The sequence below is a fragment of the Peromyscus eremicus genome, chromosome X (genome assembly GCF_949786415.1).
Source record: "Peromyscus eremicus chromosome X, PerEre_H2_v1, whole genome shotgun sequence".
NCBI classification, from domain to species: Eukaryota; Metazoa; Chordata; class Mammalia; order Rodentia; family Cricetidae; genus Peromyscus; species Peromyscus eremicus.
Window position 1 is genome coordinate 118285933 of NC_081439.1, and position 20671 is coordinate 118306603.

Sequence of the window (20671 nt, forward strand, 5' to 3'; positions counted from 1 at the left end):
CTACCCAAAGTCTATAACTGATATCATATTTATTATAGAAAGACTAAATAGTATCCCCAATAAGGCCAGGAAAAATCAAGGAATTTTTGCTTTCACCACTATAATTCAACATGGTAGTGGGCAAGCTCATAACTGAACAAGCAAGAAAATATCTAATAGCACATATAATAGCATATAAACTGGAAATAAATAAATGAAAGATATTTGCAAGCGATGTGTCTATCTGTTGATAACTCCAAATAACTTTCAAACAGGTAAAAAGTCTCCTACAACTAATAATTGAATTCTGCAAGGCCAGAACACAAAATCAATGGGCAAAAATCAATTAGGCTCTTCTTTCTGACTGTTGATGCAATATGCCCAGCTGACCTCCTGTAGCCATGCCTTCCCCACCATGATAGAAATGTATCTGTCCCCTCAAACTGTGAGCCAGGATAAGCCCTTCTTTCCTTTAAAAAAAAATCAATTGGATTCTTACTTAGTAAAACTGAATATGAGAGGACAAATTAAAACCCCAGTAGCAAAAGCTCCTATAGTAAATTATTAGTAATTAGAACAAGGTTGCAGGACACAAGGCTAAAATATGAAAGTCAATTGTTTTCTCACATAGTAGCAGTAAAATAATGGAATTTGGAATTTAAAACATAAAATGCCATTCATATTAGCACCATCAAAAATTAAATACTTAAATATAAAAATAACAAAATAGCTAAAAGATTTATATGAAGAAGACTCTAAGCTCTGGTGGAAGAAATCAAGGAACTAAATAGAAATATTCCATGTTCATGGCTTAATATTGACAAGATGTCAGTTCTTCCCAACACCATCTATACATTCATTGCAATTCATATTTAAAAAGTAACAGCAAGACATTTTATGGCTATCAAAAGACTAATTATCAAGGTTATATGGAATCATAATAGACCTAGAGAGAAGCAGAAGTCCAAATTCTGATTTTACTAGACTCCAAGGCTTACCATAAAGCTACAACAATCATTAAGGGTGGTACCCTTGAAAGAATGTCAAAATAGATCTATGGAATAAACAGAGAGCCTAGAAACTGTTCTTCATAATATAGTCAACTGGTCTTTGACAAAGAAACAAATATTTCAACAAATAAAGATGGAACAAATGGACAATCACATGCAAAAAAAAGAGGAGTCTAAGTGTAAACTTTATACCAAATTCATCTCAAAAAAGATCACAGACTTAAATGTAAATTACAAAACTCCTAGAAGATAATACAGGAGAAAATAAAAATGGCCACGGGTTTGGGGATAATAACTTTCTACATGTGACACTAAAGACAAAATTCATGAAAGAAAAAATAGTTGCCATGTAAATGTAAAAGAAAAAACACAGAATGGGAGAAAACACCTGTAAAGAAACAACTGAACAGAGACTGTTGTCCAAAATGAAGAACACAAAATTCAATAATAAATAGTTGCCTTAAAACATGGGACAGGTAAATGAAGACCACATGAGAATAGGAAGAAACAAAGTGCTAGAGAGGCCCACAGAAATCCACAAAGATACCCCCACAACAGACTGCTGGCAATGGTCGAGAGACAATCCGAACTGACCTACTCTGGTGATGGGATGGCCAAACACCCTAATTGTCGTGCTAGAAACCTCATCCAACTACTGATGGATCTGGAGGCAGAGATCCATGACTAGGCCCCAGGTGGATCTCTGGGAGTCCAATTAGCGAGAATGAGGAGGGTTTATATGAGAGAGAATTGTTGAGACCAAGGTCGGATAAAGCACAGAGACAAATAGCCAAACAAACGGAAACACAAGAAATATGAACCAATGGCTGAGGGGTCACCAACTGGATCAGGCCCTCTGAGTGGGTGAGACAGTTGATTGGCCTGATCTGTTTGGGAGGCATCCAGGCAGTGGGACCGGGTCCTGTGCTCATTGCATGAATTGGCTGTTTGAAACCTGGGGCCTATGCAGGGTCCCTTGGCTCAGCATGGGAGGAGGGGACTGGACCTACCTGGACTGAGTCCACCAGGTTGATCTCAGTCTGTGGGGAAGGCTTTGCCCTGGAGGAGATTGGAATGGGAGGCGGGCTGGGGGGAAGGTGAGGGGGGCGGGAGGGGGGAGAACAAGGGAATCTGTGGCTGATATGTAGAACTGAATTGTATTGCAAAATAAAAATTAAAAAAAAAAAAAAACATGGGACAGGGACCTTAAGACACATTTCTCCAAAGATACACAAATGACAAAAAAAATATTGGGCATCATGTCACTAGAGAATTTCAAATTGAAACAATGAGGTTTCACTACATATATCTCTTAGAATGGCCAAAATCCAGAATACTGACAACACCAAGTACTTGGAAGGAAGTGTGCAAGAGGAAGTCTCATTTAGTGCTGTAAGGAATGCAGAAATGTCTACTTTGAAAGACAGATTGGGGTTGTGGAGAAGGCTCACAAGCACGAGAATGTAACTTCAGATCCCAGCACTTGCCCATATGAAAAACACAGTCCTCCTGGAAGGTTTCCCACAATCCATACACATAATTGATCCCAACTCCATACACATAAGGACAACAATAATTGGGCTTAGTATGACATTTTTAAAAAGAAAAGAGTAAGAAAACAAATTTAGAAGATCTGAAGTTGAGAAGGGAATGTGTTAGTGGGATGCAGGGATGAGTGGAGTGTGGAGAGGCATATGATGGGTAGATCTCATCTTATTTCATTGAATACATGTAGGAAATTTCCAAAGAATAAAACAATAAAAAGCAAAAGCCAGGCATGATGGCATGCACCTGTAATCACAGTGGTGAGAGGTGGGGGCAGAGATAGGAGGATCCCTGGAACTCACTGGCCAGCTAATCTAGCCAAATCAATGAACCCAGGTTCTGTGAGAGAGGCTGTCTCACAAAATAAAGTGAAAAGCAGTAGAGGAGGATATCTGAATTCAACTTCTGGCCTCCACGTATGCCTACACAGGTGAATACACCCCCACACACAAACACAGAGAATCAGTGTCTCATAAAAGGAAACATTTTTCTGTCATGTGATTTCCATTCTTCATTATTTATCTAAAATTTTTCACATTTTAATAAAAATTACCAAACCACAGACTCACAAATCTCAATGAATCCCAAGAACACTCTATATTCTTATAGTCAGTTTCTGAATAAAAATGTGATAGAAAATACTATCACCTTCTCATCAGAAATAATGCATGCCGGAAGATAATAACATTTAATGTTCTGAATGAGAGAAACATTCTCAAACTTATTCTATAACTAGCCAAATCATATTTTTAAATGAAGGTAAAATGGAGGCATTTTCAAATAAACACAAGCTGAGAAAATGTATCATGACACCTACACTATGAAAATTGTCAATGAAAATTCTTCAGAGTGATGAAAATAGTACAGCTGATTCAATTTTGGTTCAATACATTAAGAGCTCCAGAATGGAAATATGTGCCTAAACATAACAAATCTTTCTTCATTTTAAAATTTCTTTGAAAGATTGTTTGCTGTTTACATACAGCAAAAGTAGAGATGATATAATTTAAGATTTCTAAGATATATAGAAGTAAAATATATCAAAACAATACTACATGAGGCTTGAGAGAGTGCTCTGTAGTTAAGAGTACTTGTTCCTATAGAGAACCAAGGTTCAATTCCCAGCACCCAGATAATATCTTACAACTGTCTGTAACTCCAGTTCTAAGGGAACTCAGACACCCTCTTCTGGTTTCCATGGGTACTGTACACACACAGAGCACAGACATACATGCAAGCAAATGTTTGTACACATAAAATAAAAATAAGTCTCTAAAAATACCACAATGAAATACAGGTAAATTGAAGTATAGTCTTTCTGTATGCTGTGAATATGTGTGGCTCCCATTGGATAATAAATAAAGCTGTTTGGGCCTATGGCAAGAAAGTTTACAGCCAGGTGGGAAATACAAACAGAGATACAGAGAGAAGAAGGGCAGAGTCAAGAGAGACACCAGCCCACTGCCAAAAGAGCAACAAGATGCCAACAGACCGGTAATGCCATGGCCACATGGCAACATATAGATTAATAGGAATGGGTTAATTTAAGATGAAAGAGCTAGCTAGCAAGAAGTTGAATCCATAGGCCATACAGTTTGTAATTAATACAAGCCTCTGAGTGACTATTTTATAAGCATATGTGGGACCTTGGGGCTGGGCAGGATCAAGAAACTTCCAGCTACATAGTCTTCTGAGATTTTTTTATTTATTGGAAATAAAAGCCATAACCTCTTGCTCTTATACTCTTTCTGTCTACTATTATACAGTGTCCCCTGAGCTGTCAGGGAAGGAATTTGAGTATTCCAAGGTCTCTCACTCTCTGTGTAATTACTAGCTGTGGGTCTCTATATTTATTCCCATCTGCTACAAGAGGAAGCTCCTCTGATGATGGCTGAGCAAGACAGTGATCTATGAGTACAGCAGAATATAATTTATTGCTACATTCTTTTAGTCAAACAGTAATATTTGGTTTCACCCTGGCTCCCTGGGCTATCTAGTCTCAGATTCTTGGTCACACAAGCAGTGTCAGGTTCCATCTCATGGAGTGGGCCTTAAATTAAGTCATACATTGGTTGGTCAATCCCACAAGCTTTGTGCTACCATCACACTAGCATATCTAGCATGCAGGACACCATTGTAGATCAAATGGTTTGTGAATGGGTTGATGTTTGTGTTTCTACTTTGGTAGGGTGCAGAGTACCTTCCTGTACCAAAGACACTAGCACATAGGAGTGAAGGCTGTAGTTAGGCACCAGCTCAACTTCTCCATGTTCGAGAATTGTCTAAGTGTTATCTTTAGCAACTGAGCCATGCTATCAGTTTGTGGAGATCAACCTATAGTTTTGTCAATAGCCTGGATTTCTTGGGGATTGGCCATGGGACACCTTTGGCCAATAACTCGATTAGATGTAATCTGCTCCCAGTACTGGAAGCTTCATTTAGTGACAAGAGATGTCCAGCTGGGGCTCTGTCTCCCCCATTATTTGGCAATTTCCTTTACATTGCCTTCATATATGTATGCATTTTAGGAAGCTTGTACTGTATTAGGTTTCTATACCACCCCTCAAATGGCCCTTAAATTTAACTATCTCTTCCCATATTCCCCCTCCCTTATCCCATTCCCACCCCCACTTAATCCTCCTGTTTTAGCCATTCCTTCAATCCATCTGTAACTATCTATTCTATTTTCCTTTCCTAAGGAGAACTTCTGTCCCCCCTAGTCCCTTAATCTATACCTAACCTCTGTGGTTCAATGGATTGTAGCTTGGTTATCATCAACTTAATAGCCAATATCCACATGTAAGTGAATACATACCATAATTGTCTTTCTGTGTCTGGAATATCCTGCTCAGGATAATTTCTTTCTATTTCTATCCAATTACATACAAAATTCATTATTTTATTTTTAATAGTTGAGTAATATTCCATTGAGTAGATGAACCATATTTTCTTTATCCATTCTTCTGCTGAAGGACATCTAGGCTGTTTCCAATTTCTGGGTCTTATAAAATAGAGCAGCGATGAACATGGTTGAGCAAGTGTCTCTGTGGTAAGATGAAGCATCATTTGGACATATGCCCAAGAGCTGGATCTTGAGGTAGACTGATTCCCATATTCCTGAGGAACTGCCACACTGATTTCTATGATGAATGTACAAGTTTGCACTACCACCAGCAATGTATGAGTGTTCCTCTTACTATGCATCCTTGTCACCATGAGCTGTCATTTGTTTTATTGATTTTAGCCATTCTGACCAGTGTAAAATGAAATCTCAAAGTCCTTTTAATTTGCATTTCAATGATGACTAAGGACATTAACATTTCCTTAAGTGTTTCTTGACCATTTGAGTTTCCTATTTTGAGAAACTGTGGTTGATATATTGTGCACCCCAATAAACTTATCTGAGGGTCAGAGAACAGAAAAGCCACTATATTAAACATAGAGGTTAGGCAGTGGTAGCACATGCCTTTAACTCTAGCATTCCAGAGGCAGAGATCCATTCATATCTCTGTGAGTTCAAAGCCACACTGGAAACAGCCAGGCATGGTTGACACACGCCTTTAATCCCAGGAAGTGATGGCAGGAAGCAGAAAGATATATAAGGCATGAGGCCCAGGAACTAGAGTCTTTTTTAAGCTTTTAGCTTTTAGCAGCAGTTCAGCTGAGATCCATTCGGATGAGGATTCAGAGGCTTTCAGTCTGAGGAAACAAGATTAGCTGAGGAATTGGCAAGGTGAGGTTAGATATGGCTTGTTCTGTTTCTCTGATCACTCAGCGTTCACTCCAATACCTGGCTCCAGATTTGTTTTTATTAATAAGACCTTTTAGAAATTTGTGTTACAAGAAATCTCTGTTTATATCTGTACCCCATTTTTAATTGTTATTTGTTTTCTTGATATCTAATTTTTTTAGTTCTTTATATATTTTGGATATTAGTCCTCTATCAGATGTGGAGTTGGTAAATATCTTTTCCCATTCTGCAGTCTGTTGCATTGTCCCACTGACAGTGTCCTTTGTCTTCCAGAAGCTTTTCAATTTCTTAAGGTCCCATTTATTAACTGTCGATCTGAGTGCCTGCATTAATAGTGTCCTGTTCAGAAAGTCATCTCCTGTGGCAATGCATTCAAGGTTATTCCCCACTCTCTTTTCTATCAACTTCAGTGTATCTGATCTTTGATCCATATGAAGTTGAGCCCTGTGCAGAGTAATAAGTATGGATCTAGTTGGATTCTTCTACATACAGTCATCCAGTTTAACCAGCACCATTTTTTGAAGAGGTTGTCTTTTTTTTCATATAATTTTATTTTATTTTACAATATAATTTAATTCTACATATCAGCCACAGATTCCCTTGTTCTCCCCCCTACCACTCCCCTCACCTTCCCCCCAACCCACCCCCTATTCCCATCTCCTCCAGGGCAAAGACTCCCCCGAGGATTGAGATCAACCTGGTAGACTGGACCAGGCAGGTCCAGTGCCCTCCTCCCAGGCTGAGCCAAGCATCCCTACATAAGCCCCAGGTTTCAAACAGCCAACTCATGCACTGAGTACAGGACCCGGTCCCACTGCCTGGATGCCTCCCAGACAGATCAAACAGATCAACTGTCTCACCTATTCAGAGGGCCTGATCCAGTTGGGGGCCCCTCAGCCATTGGTTCATAGTTCATGTGTTTCCATTTGTTTGGCTATTTGTTCCTGTGCTTTATCCAACCTTGGTCTCAACAATTCTCGCTCATATAAACCCTCCTCTTTCTCGCCAACTGGACTCCCAGAGCTCCACCCGGGGCCTAGTCATGGATCTCTGCATCCAGTTCCCTCAGTCATTGGATGGGGTTTCTAGCACAACAATTAGGGTGTTTGGCCATCCTATCACCAGAGTAGGTCAGTTTGGGCTGTCTCTCGACCATTGCCAGCAGTCTATTGTGGGGGTATCTTTGTGGGTTTCTGTGGGCCTCTCTAGCACTTTGCTTCTTCCTATTCTCATGTGGTCTTCATTTATCATGGTCTCTTATTCCTTGTTCTCCCTCTCTGTTGTTGATCCAGCTGGGATCTCCCGCTCACCCAAGCTTTCTTTCCCTTGACCCTCGCCCTTCATTACCCCCACTCACGTCCAGGCTGTTCATGTAGATCTCATCCATTTCTCCATCATTGGGTGATCCCCGTGTCTTTCTTGGGGTCCTGTTTTCCAGGTAGCCTCCCTGGTGTTGTGAGTAGCAGTCCAGTCATCCTTGTTCCACATCTAGTATCCTCCTATGAGTGAGTACATACCATGTTTGTCTTTCTGAGTCTGGGTTACCTCACTCAGGATGATTTTTTCTAGATCCATCCATTTGCCTGCAAACCTCATGATGTCATTGTTTTTCTCTGCTGAATAGTATTCCATTGTGTATATATACCACATTTTATTTATACATTCTTCAATTGAATGGCATCTAGGTTGTTTCCAGGCTCTGGCTATTACAAACAATGCTGATATGAACATAGCTGAGCAAGTGCCCTTGTGGTATGATTGAGCATTCCTTGGGTATATGCCCAAGAGTGGTACAGCTGGATCTTGGGGGAGAATGATTCCCAATTTTCTAAGAAAGCACCATATTGATTTCCAAAGTGTCTATACAAGCTTGCATTCCCACCAGCAGTGGAGGAGAGTTCCCCTAGCTCCACATCCTCTCCAGCATAAGGTGTCTTCAGTGTTTTTGATCTTAGCCATTCTGACAGGTGTAAGGTGGTATCTCAGAGTTGTTTTGTTTTGCATCTCCCTGATAATTAGGGATGTTGAGCAATTCCTTAAATGTCTTTCAGCCATTTGAGTTTCCTCTGTTGAGAATTCTCTGTTTAGTTCTATAGCCCATTTCTTAATTGGACTGTTGGGCATTTTGATGTCTAATTTCTTGAGCTCCTTATATATTCTGGATATCAGTCCTCTGTCAGATGTAGGGTTGGTGAAGACCTTTTCCCATTCTGTAGACTGTTGTTTTGCCTTGTTGACTGTATCCTTTGCTCTACAAAAGCTTCTCAGTTTCAAGAGGTCCCATTGATTGATTGTTTCTCTCAGTGTCTGAGCTACTGGTGTTATATTTAGGAAGTGATCTCCTATGCCAATGCATAGGAGACTACTTCCTACTTTCTCTTCTAGCAGGTTCAGAGACATAGTAAAAATGGCAATTTTACCAAAAGCAATCTACAGATTCAGTGCAATCCCCATTAAAATACCAACACAATTCTTCACAGACCTGGAAAGAATAATACTCAACTTCATATGGAAAAACAAAAAACCCAGGATAGCCAAAAGAATCCTGTATGATAAAACAACCTCTGGAGGCATCATGATCCCTGACTTCAAGCTCTACTATAGAGCTACAGTAATAAAAAACAGCTTGATACTGGCATAAAAATCGACATGTGGACCAACGGAATCAAATTGAAGACCCTGACATTAATCCTCACACCTATGAACATATAATTTTTGACAAAGAAGCCAAAAGTGTACAATGGAAAAAAGAAAGCATCTTCAACAAATGGTGCTGGCATAACTGGATGTCAACGTGTAGAAGGCTGAAAATAGATCTATATCTATCACCGTGTACAAAACTTAAGTCCAAGAGGTTGTCTTTTTACCTGTGTGTATTTTGGGCTTCTTTATTTTTTTTTTAAAAAGGCATCCATAGGTATGTGGATTTATGTCTGGGTCTTTGATTTCATTGGTTAATAAGTCTGTTCTTATAGCAATACGATACTGTTTTTATTACTGCAGCTCTGTAGTACAATATGAAGTTAGAGATGGTGATGACTTCAGCAGTTATTAAATTATTTAGGATTGTTTTAACTAACTTGGGTTTGTGTGTGTGTGTGTGTGTGTGTGTGTGTGTGTGTGTGTGTTTCCATACGAAACTGAAAATTGTCCTATCAAGATTTGTGAAGATTTGTGTCAGAATTTTTATAGGGATTGCACTGATATTGTATAGTTATACACATATGTTTCTACATAGCCATGGATATAGATACATACACATGTACATACGCATATGTTCAGAGACAGGGTCTATATGTGTCAGTATATTGGCATATGGCACAAGAAAGATTGTGAATTCTTGATTACAATGAAGTACATAACAAATCTTCCAGATTCATAATTTGTAAATGTAGTATATAAACATCTTTTAAGATATTTTAACATAAAGGGTCAAATAATGAAATTGCCTTTTTATCTTTAAACTCTATAGTATTGCCCTCTGACAAAGATAAAATGAGTTCCAACTGATAAACTTTGCTGCCAGCACAACTGTAGCTCGGCCCCAGTGACAGAAGCCCGTCAAACCCAAGGTGCACTTTAATGATGAGCCCTGCTCATTCTCTTCACTTGACCCAAGAAGCCACTGGAAATAGCCCAAAGACCCACTGAGGGATATGGACAGGAATTTCCCAGAAGTAAATCCGATTCAGCTCGTACTTTGGAACGATTGATCAGCTCTGACACTTGCACAATCCACTAACAAAGGTCATGCAGCACCTGAACACCATCATGGCAGAATCACCGGGCCTCATCACTGTCTTCCTTTTGGGATATCTACTCAGTGCTGAATGTGCAGGTTTGTTTCCTTTTCAAAGCTACATTGAATATGCTTCTCTTTTAGATACAAAAAAAATTAGAACCACCATTTTCAACTAAACCAAGATTCCATGATTTGACGCTGTAGTTTAGATTCCAGCAGGCAGCATGTCAGCTGGCAAATACTGGCTCTCGGGTAACTTCACCTTCTTCATTTTAAAAAAGACCTGGAGCTACAGTGCTTGTGATGCATTTTTATTTTATAGATAGTTATTCTTATGACTTAACAATGTAATTCCTCTTAAAATTTCTGTGTCCTTGGTTTAAAAAAATGAAAGTGGGAAAATGTCTTAACAAAGAAATTATAGAATAACCAGGAAAACATGTTAGTTTGTGATTTTAGACTCACCACCTTGAAATCAAAAGGGGAAACATCTAAACGACAGTGGTCTTATTTACATAAAAAGTATTTATTGAATCTGCATGTGTTTCAGTGTTTTAGAACTAGATGGTAAGGCATAGTTATAATGTATAAAATTATATATTTACAATTTAATTTCTCAGTTAAAATTGGAAGATTAACCTTTCTTTATTAAGTGATCTGTCATGAAAGCTTCTACACAGACGGGACTAAATCAGCTCATCTGTGAGTCCACATGTTTCAGAACTGTTGTTTGGAGAACCCTAGTACTTACTCAGAGACCTCTCTAGGGACAATACAAGTATAAAAATGGCTAGATAGAGTAGAAACTTAGTCCATGCAAAGTATAACATATTGGGTTTCTGTTTGGTTTCCTTTTTGCAACAACACTGACTTTACTCCCCAGGGAAAGGCACACAGAGAAAAACTTACTGCATTTAGACAAACAGCCTGCTCCCTCAAGATGCATTTATCACACTTACTTGTCAACCTCCTAAAATCATCTCTAGCAGCTGACAGTGCCAGGATCAGGGGTGCCAACCCTGAGCATCCCCAGAAAACAGGCTGGTCTTCTGGTTCCCACTCCAGACATGATGTCAACTGTGGAATCAGACTGAAAGCCTGAAGCAATGACATGAAAACGGAAAGGTTAAACTGCTCTTGCAAAGTGGGCAGACTAAGAGATGAAAAATACATGTTGGAAAACTCATTATGTGGATCATAAAGTCAGGTCATTCAACATACTGCACCAGATTGACCTATGTGAGGACAAATGATCCAAACACTTTCTTATAAATTAGTGGTAAGGGGATGGTAGGTGTCAGAGGACTGATGTCCATCAGAAGACCTTGGATGATGGAAAAATAATAAAAGAATCAAGATCTCAGATCTGGGGCAATAATGACTGGAAATAATCCTAAAGAGATGTTAAATATATGATCCTCAAACAATAGTGAGGAGAAAAGCAACAAGATTTTAGAGTCATTGTGGTCAGGGAGCCAAGGAATTGTCCCTGGGGTGGACAGTATTCATGTAGCACTGTCTTCTGTTAAATTGTCGTGGGCTTCAAAAAGGAGACACTGCATGTTCATGACTAGTGCTGTAGTGTGCCAATTTAGAATTGGAAATCAAAATCGGTCTGTGAAACAAATTTGGTTTTACAAAGTATACAGATCAAAACTGTCTTTTATGCATTCCGATGTTAGTGCATTACTGTTGTGGTGCCTGGTACTGTGGCTATCTTGCTCCTCAAGTCTTGCTCAGCCTGCTTTCTTACACAACCCAGGACTGCCAGCGCAGGGATGGCACAGCCCACAGTGAGATTGACCTTCCCACATCAATCATCAATCAATAAAGTGCACCACAGGCTTGCTCACAGGCCAATTTGATGGTGGCATATTTTCAGAAGAGATTCCCTCTTCCAAAGCGACTCTAAGTTGTGTCAAGTTGATATGAAAACTAGCAAGAACACAGACATCCACCCATCCACACACCCTACACACATGTGTGTATAATATCATATATAATCATATGTATATAGAGAGCAATAAAAATAATCACTAATATGAGCATTTTATGTAGATAGTAACCCTCACACAGAAAGAGCCACATCCACAATAATGTAAGTATTCCAGATGCTCTGTCTAGTTTGAATATTGGCTGTTAGAAATGAGGCAAAAAAAATGGGGTGAGCCAGATCATCTAATAATTTTTAAAGGGTCCTAAGCTAAGGAGATTGAACAGTAGAGAGCAATGTGGAGGTGTAACAAGTGTAAGTATAAAAATCACACCCTTCACTATGTTCTAGTGCTCAGTCTGGTAACACTCTAAGTAACTAATGAGGCTCCAGGCTAGCCAGTCCAACCTTATGTCTCTTGCAATCATCCAAAGGAAACAAATGTTCAGAACCTAGACAGTAGCCATAGAGAGAAGATGGACAATTGAAGTGATAATAATGAAATAGAGCTGAAGTGATTCAATAGCCACATGTATATGAAAGGTTTAGGAGACATATATAGAGTGTATGAAGGGTTGAGTATAGTGTGATGATACCAACATAGCACAGGCTCTGTAGGCAGACTTCTGACTCTAAATCCAGGCTGATCCTCTACTGTGGGACAAGGAGCAATCAGGAAATACATGAAGTCAAAATGATGCTTTCCAAGATTACTACCAATAATGACAATGGTAATTTCCTTGCACAGAGGGCAGGAAGGAAGTAAAGGCACTACAAAGCACATAGAAGAGCTGGAGAAGGGAGAAAGCTCAGAGGCAAAGAAAAGCAGATAGCATGAGAAGATTGGGGGAAAAGTGAGTAACCAGGAATACGCTGGCTTGTAATTTATCTCAGAGATCCTGTCAACATGATGATGAGGTACACATCCTTACACCGCTGCTACACCCATTTTACATTTGGGAATGTTAAGATCCAGATATTGTATGACTTGCTATGTTCACACAGTCAAAAAGAGTCAGATACATGATTCAAATCCTGTCCAATCTGATTACAAAGCTTGCCTTTTCATTCCTCCACACTCTAAATCAGTACCATCATAGATGTTCTATAGGAGTCACTTGAACCAAGCAAATGAATTGCTGTGGGAACTGAGATATAAATACACAAAGGTACCCATAGGCAACTTGGTGGTACATACACCTGCCTCGCCTCGAGACTGCCTGGCAAGCAAAGCACTAACAAGGAGTGGAATGAATTGGGAAAGTTGGAAGAATCATAGGAAGATATTTAAAGTAAATTCAGGGATTGAGGAAATATTCCCAAAGGGATTCAGAGAGCCAGGATGTCAGTGGACTAGAATGTTCCGTAAAGGATATAGCTACCACAAAATAAGGTGATAAAATTAAGTTCCATTTCTTCTCCCCTTTTGGGTTAATGAGAAAGTAGTACTAAATGCCCTAGAAAGTTCAGTTTGGAATATTATCAGCTACATCGATGCTCTCTCTAAGATTTATTTATTTATTATTTGTATTTGTATGTATGCATATGAGATTGAGTTTATGTGCACCACATGCATGCTGGTGCCTATCTATGGAGGCCAGAGGACATCAGATCCCCTGGCACTGGAGTTACAGGCAGTGGTGAGCCACCTTATGATGTGGCTACTTATGTAATGTGATATTTATGTGGTGGGAATTAAACCCAGATCCTCTGTGAGATCAGTAAGTATTTTTAACTACTGAGCAATCTCTCCAGCCCCAATATTTAGAAAAGGAGTAACTCCAAGCAGTTTCTCACGTTCCTGCTATTGATTATGTACATTATATACATATATATATATATATACATATGTGAACATATACACATACATATGCATACACATGTACACATGTAGAGGGAGACAGACAGAGAAACAGAAATAGATACAAAGAGGAAGAGGCAAAGAGAAGGAAAGGGAAGAAGGCAGAAAATTCAAAGCCTTCAATCCTCAAAAAAGCAGAAGTGTCCTAAAGAGTAGGCAGTCATACCTAAAAGAAACCACATCATGAATGTCAGTGAAATGTTTACATCACTGGAATTCATATACCAACTAAAGTCATCATGGGCCCGAAGATAAAATCGACTATGGCATGATTGCTCCTTGATATCACATGAGAGGCACTGAGAACACATTTGTAGCTGGCCTACAGTTGGGATTTTGTTGATGTTGTTGTTTAATATATTTTCATACAAAACATTTTTATCATATTCTTTCCCCTCCTCACTCACTCAACTCCTCCAATCTATTTACCCACCCAACCTCCAACTTCATGTTTTATTTATATATATATATATATATATATATATATATATATATATACATATATATATATATACACACACACATATATATATCAAAACAAAACAAAATCAAAACAGGCTTCTGTTCTGTGCTTCACGGGATATTTGTTGAAAAGTCACTGGGAGACTACGTCCTCGAAACAGCCCAGCCAAGGTAATGATGGATCACCTTGCAAGGATCCTACACTGAGCTATTTTCAAGTGATGACAAAGTGTAAACTTAACTGCTTATTTGAGAACTTCCTTTTTCATCCAAAGTTTTTTAAATACAAATACAGCTAAAAATGTGACCTTTTATTATTGGAGCTCTACTAAAAGTAAAATTGAATTTTAATTCCTAAATCTCAATATTTATACAGTACTGTGAGAATATCACAGATTTTGGCTCCATGCCCCAAAGAGAAATTAGCTATAGAATTACTTGTATCAAAAACAAACCTTTTCTTAAAAGACATATTTCATTTTCAGAGTGTTTTCTTTTTTTCTCTAAAACTAAAGAAAGGTTCTTTTAAATTTCAGTTTTTCTTGATCATGAAAATGCCACCAAAATTCTTACTCGTCCAAAAAGATATAATTCAGGGAAACTGGAAGAGTTTGTTAGAGGAAACCTTGAGAGAGAATGTATAGAAGAAAGGTGTAGTTTTGAAGAAGCACGAGAAGTTTTTGAAAACACTGAAAAAACTGTGAGTATACCCACATCATACCAGAGCAATGTGTCCCAGAGCAAAAGATGGAAACCTTAATTTAAAAAAGGAATGGGGGACTAGAGAAATGGCCCAGTGTTCTATTCCAGAGGACACAGGTTGAATTCCAAGCATCCACATGGAAGCTCACAAACATCTCTAACTATAGTTCCAGGAGATCCAACACCCTCTTCTGGCCTCTGTGAGTACTGCATGTACATGGTGCATGTGTGCATGCAGGCAGAACACCCATACACATAAAACAAAATGAAAACTATTTTAAAATCAATTTTTTTAAGAAATAAACTTGTATTTGAAATCTTAAAGTATCAGTAAATATTACATCACAAATGTTACAAAAGAAAATGAATCCACGTCAAAATACTTTAAACACTATCATGAAGTTGTCTTTTTTTTTCTTACAGACCGAATTTTGGAAACAGTATGTTGGTAAGCAATTAGTTTTATTTCCTAGCTGCTATATGAAACATTTGAGAATTGTGATTTTTTCTTTATATAAGTAGAGATTGTAAAGTCTCAGTAACAATCTTCAATGCAGAAAGAAAGCAAAAACAAGTGCATCTCAGAGCTGAATGAAAGTTTGCTGTCATTAGTGGAGTTAAAGATGCTGACTGACAATGTTTACTATGTTAAATCCTCCATGTCTTGACTTACCCCCCCCCTCCTGTTGCCCTTCTGATCACCTCTACTACTACTCTCCTCATTCTACAAAGGGGATCCCTGCACAACCTAGCAGTGTCCCCACGTTAGAGGAGTTATCTGGCTATCCCTGTTTGCTGACTCTCCCCACTTTCTGGTAGGCTCACGTCCTTACCTTGCTCAGGGACTTTGCCCAGATTCCACCAACTCAATGAGTCCTCCCTTTATCAGGTATTAATACTTCAACCTGCTCCCTGGCAGCTCTGCCATTTTAGATACTTGTGTCCTGGTCTATTTTTTTTAACTACAGGTTGTGTATCCCTTATCTAATATACTTGCAAACAAATGTGTTTTAGATTATGGATTTGCTTTTTTGCAAGCATTAAATTATTTGCGTATATGTAATGAAATATCTTTGGCATGGGACTCAAGTCTAAATGCAGGATTTGTTTATAATATATATTTATGAGAATATCAATATATTCTTTAAACATGTTCCTTGAAGATCATGTCATACAATAATTTTAATAATTTTGTTTATGAAACTATTTCACAGCATGGAATTTTCCATTCGTGGCATCATGTTGGTATCCAAAAAGTTTTAGATTGTGGAGTAATTTGGAATTACTACAATAATTTCATATTGAGGATACTCAACCTGCAGCATTTTTCACAACAATTTATTGTTCATTTTCCCACCTAATAGAACATGAGCTTTGTTTTGGCGGAAATTAGTTACTTCACTTGTTGATGGGTTCCTGTCCCCTACAGCAGTATGCAATGGAGGCCCGCAGTGAAATGACCCAAAGGAAAAAAAATGTAATACTTTAACAACAATCAATTTTATTATTTACGTTGTCTCTTTGTACATTTTTAAATTTTGCCTGCAATTACAAATTTGAAACCATTTAAATCCAGAATTAGGATTTTGAGGGAAGTTTCCCAGATTCACCTCCTTCAGACTATCCACACGAACAGAAACAAATGAACTGGGACACCTAGTCGCTGAGCTCCATTAACTTGAGGTCCGGTTGGATTTTCTACAGTTCCTTTTCTGGAGGAACTAGACAGTCTCATACCCTCAGAACTCACTCTGGTTTCTCTACATTCCATTTGAAGTCCTGAAAGCAAAGAGGAAACCTTTGTCTTCCCTTAGTTTCAAAGATGAATGCTGCCATGCCCATTTCTTCCCAAGTTGCCCCTAAAACTTCATCCAAACTCTACTTATACTGGAGTTAAAACTTTGAAGATTGTGGCTTGTTTTTTTCTAATGCAAACCAGGGGGTGGGGGAAGATATACCTCTGTTAGTAAAGTGCTTTCTATTGCTTTGATAAACACATAACCAAAAAGCCACTTGAGGAGGAAATGGTTTATTTGACTTTCACTTATCACATTGAGGGAAGTCAGGGAAGGAACTAAAGATAGAACAATAAAAGGAACCATGGAGGAATTCTGCTTAGTGGCTTGCTCAACTATGTTTCTTACACAACCCAGTGGTGGCATTACCCACTGGGAGCTGGGCCCTCCCACATCAATCATTAATCATTAAAATGCTCCACAGACCAGCCTACAAACAATTTGATGGAGGTATTTTCTGAATTGAGGTTCTTTCTTCCAAGATGATACTAGCTTATATCATTAGCAAACAAAAAAAAAAAAAAAGTTCAGCCAGCACAGATGAAAACCTGAGTTTAATCCTTATCACCCACCATTTTTGTTGTTTGTGTGTATTTGGTATATAGTTTCAGGACTGACCACTTTGTATCAGATAGCCATTATAAGGATAATCCTTGGAGAGGTAATTCTCTTCTCTCAGCAGTCACCTATACATCTTTGCCTAGGGGTGAGACTTTTTCCCCTTCCACGCTAACATGTCCATTGATATTGCCATTGTTAAGATCTTGTTTATGCAGCCATTTCTATGAAAGACTATTTCACAGCAGACTTTGGAGTATTCTGGCTCTTACATCTTTCTGTCCCATCTTCTGTGATGCTCACTGAGCCATACACCCAAGAACTATCATACAAATGTATCCACTGGGACTGGGCTCCCCATGATGTTGATCTCTGCATTGTGTCCAGTGGTGTTTTCTGTAATAGTCTCCATTTGCTATACATAGAAACTTCTTTGATGAGATGTGGTGGCTACACTTACCTGTGGGTATAAGAATAAGATTAAGAAATGTAGTTAGGGATTCTTCTGGTCTAGCAAAGTGGCATTAGTAGATTCTATTCTAAGAGCCATGACTTCAATAACCCTGAAACCATATACACACAAAGAACAAAAGGGGGCCTAGTGGGTTGTAATTAAGTATTTTTGCATGGATATATATATGTGTGTGTGTGTGTGTGTGTGTGTGTGTGTGTGTGTGTGTATTTAACAATAATAATGAAAGAGAAAGAGATTATCAATTTTAGAGTGGGAAGCATGGAGAGAGTTGAAGGGATGGGTTTGGGGAAGGGCTAGAGGATACAGAGGAAAGGGAAATGTTGGGACTATATTCTAATTAAAATGTAGTAAAAGTGGTAAAATACAAAAATAATAAAAATAGAATAAGTGATACAAAATAAAAGCTAGGTTTGGGTGGTGCTTGCCTATAATCCCTGCACTGAGGAGGTGGAGACAAAGATCTCTAGGGCTTTCTGGCTAGCCAGCTTAGCCTAATCAATATTCTCCAAGTTCAGTGAGAGACTGTCTCAGAAACAATGTCATGAGTGAGTGAAGAAAAACACCCAGGATTGACTTCTACACACACACACACACACACACACACACACACCAAAGAAACAACACTCATATCAACACTCACTCTAGCTACACTTGAACTCTCATGATCCCTTCACACTGTGCATCCATCACACACACCAGCCCCAGGCCCTGCCCAAGCCCCAGCCCCAGCAGCATACTTTGAAGTTGGGCAATGGCTTTCTAGGTGAGCTAAGTTCAATCTTTGCTATTCCTTGATTACAAATACCCATGAAACATTAAGGGCATACTTCTGTCACTGCTGTTTTCACTACCAAAACATAAACAACACAAACAAAACAGAAAAGGAACAAAGCCCATGCTTGTTTTCACGTGAGTTAAGGTTCCTACCTACTGTAAAATTAGCCTGTACTACTCAGAAATAGCCTGGGCCCAGGCTCCTTAATGCTGTGTCATTCTCTAGTATGATTTCATCATACAAGGAGCCTGACTAAACCAGCATTTGTCAGGCACCTTGTAGAGTACAGTTCACAGAAGCAGTCTATAGAATGCCTATCACATTTAACCTTCATACATTCCCATGTGTGAAGCATTATGAATTCTGTCTCACAAAAAAGGAAACAGGTGTAGAGGGGATAAGCGAATCACAAGACCTGGAAGAGAAACCAAGTTCTCTTACCAACCCCCTTCTTTCACTATGACCTTGAAATCTGAATGTTATTTTTCATCCAATAGGAACTTAATAGTCTGTTGTTGTTGTTGTTGTTGTTGCTTTTAAGGACTTATTTCTTTTCATTTTATATATATATGTATGTATGTATGTATGTATTCTGTTTGTATGTGTGTCTGTGCAGCACATGTGTGACTGGTAACCATGGCGGCAAGAATGGGGACATCAGATCCCCTGGAACTGGAGTTATGAACTGACATAAACAACCATGTGTGTGGTGGGAACTGAACCCAGATCCTCTGCAGGAGCAGCAAGTGCTCTTGATCACTGAGCAACCTTTCCAGATCCAGAAGGCAGCAGTATTAAAGGAGAATCTCACTTGTCTTGTCTTGTCTCCTGCTGTCTTTGACCCCTACTAACTATGGCTTTCTCCTGGCCTATAGTACACAGAGATAGGAACCCAAAGGAGGACTAAATGCAAAATAAAATGACACTCATTTTGAAGATATGTCTCAGCAAATGAGTTTCCTGTGCAGCTGGCTGCAAGCCCAGACCCTTTCACTGAAACACCCTAAATAATTCAGATTCATTGGTCTATAATATAAAGTGCAAATGTAGCTCGTTTTTAGACCAGTTCTGAACATCAATAATAATAAACCAGAGATAATGTATTTTGTTTTCATAGAATTGGAACAAATTGCAGTATCTGTGCAAAAGCACATTGGATCAAGGGGCAGAGAGGGCAAGGTCTAATTTTTACAGCAATCCAATTTTCCAGAGAGTTTATTTCTGAAAAAGGATTCTAGTCCCTTAGTCAAGGGAACCTAGACACGTGCTTCTATTAGACAGTAGGGAAAGAACATGGGACTCTACACAGTATATGTCAAGGAGTTTGGCTATATATAAAGTATGACTAGTAACTAGAAATTTCTCTTTGATTCCTCCCTTTTTTCTCTCTTTGATCTTTGATACCATTTTATCTCGTGGTTTTCTTTCTCTTATGTGGAGTCCTACAGACCTAGTTAGCAAGTTTTCTACAGCTCAAAATACATAGCTCTCTCCTTCTGGTTGAATTCAGCCTATCCCCCTGAAGCTTTCTTAGTAGTATGAATGGAGGCCAAACACTAAGAAAGCAGACTTAAAGGTTCCCTTCTGTTCCTAACCCTTCCCCTCTTGCCTATTCCTTCTTCCTGTTTTTGTTTGTTTGTTTGTTTTACTATCAGTGTCTTCAAAGACTGTAAATGTAGAAACTTCAGAAAACATAGAGTGAAAACAGCAAATCTATTCATAAAGCACATCCAATAGTACTTTTAAGTTGCTGATGGTGCACTGAACATTGTTGCTCACTTGGAAGCTAAGTGGTAGGCAGAAAACCATCTTTAAGCTTCTGGCACCTTCCCTGTTGTCACAGACCCTTGCTTCATATGATTGGTAAGTGGATACATTTGCCCTGTGTCTGGGCTGCCAGTTCCTTGAGTGGAAACACCTTTATTGTCTAACATGGCTTGCTCTACAATACTTACAATAAAATGGCCTTGTATGAAACATGGATAGTATTTGTTGAAGTGGTTCAATTTGATTTGATTTATGGTTAACCTGTTCCCATTCCATGAAGAAACATGGACAATCCCTGTTGTTGTCTGCTGATAT

At 38.8% G+C, this 20671-nt stretch overlaps 1 protein-coding gene across 2 annotated transcripts in view; it reads left to right on the forward strand.

Moving 5' to 3' along the window:
* The first annotated feature begins 10035 nt into the window (after positions 1-10035).
* F9 (coagulation factor IX) overlaps positions 10036-20671 on the forward strand; it is a 29460-nt gene continuing 18824 nt past the window's right edge. For both annotated transcript variants that reach the window (XM_059251383.1, XM_059251384.1), the window contains exons 1-3: positions 10036-10123; positions 14820-14983; positions 15409-15433. In XM_059251383.1, coding sequence (XP_059107366.1) covers positions 10036-10123; positions 14820-14983; positions 15409-15433 — 277 coding nt within the window. The remainder of the gene's footprint in view (positions 10124-14819; positions 14984-15408; positions 15434-20671) is intronic.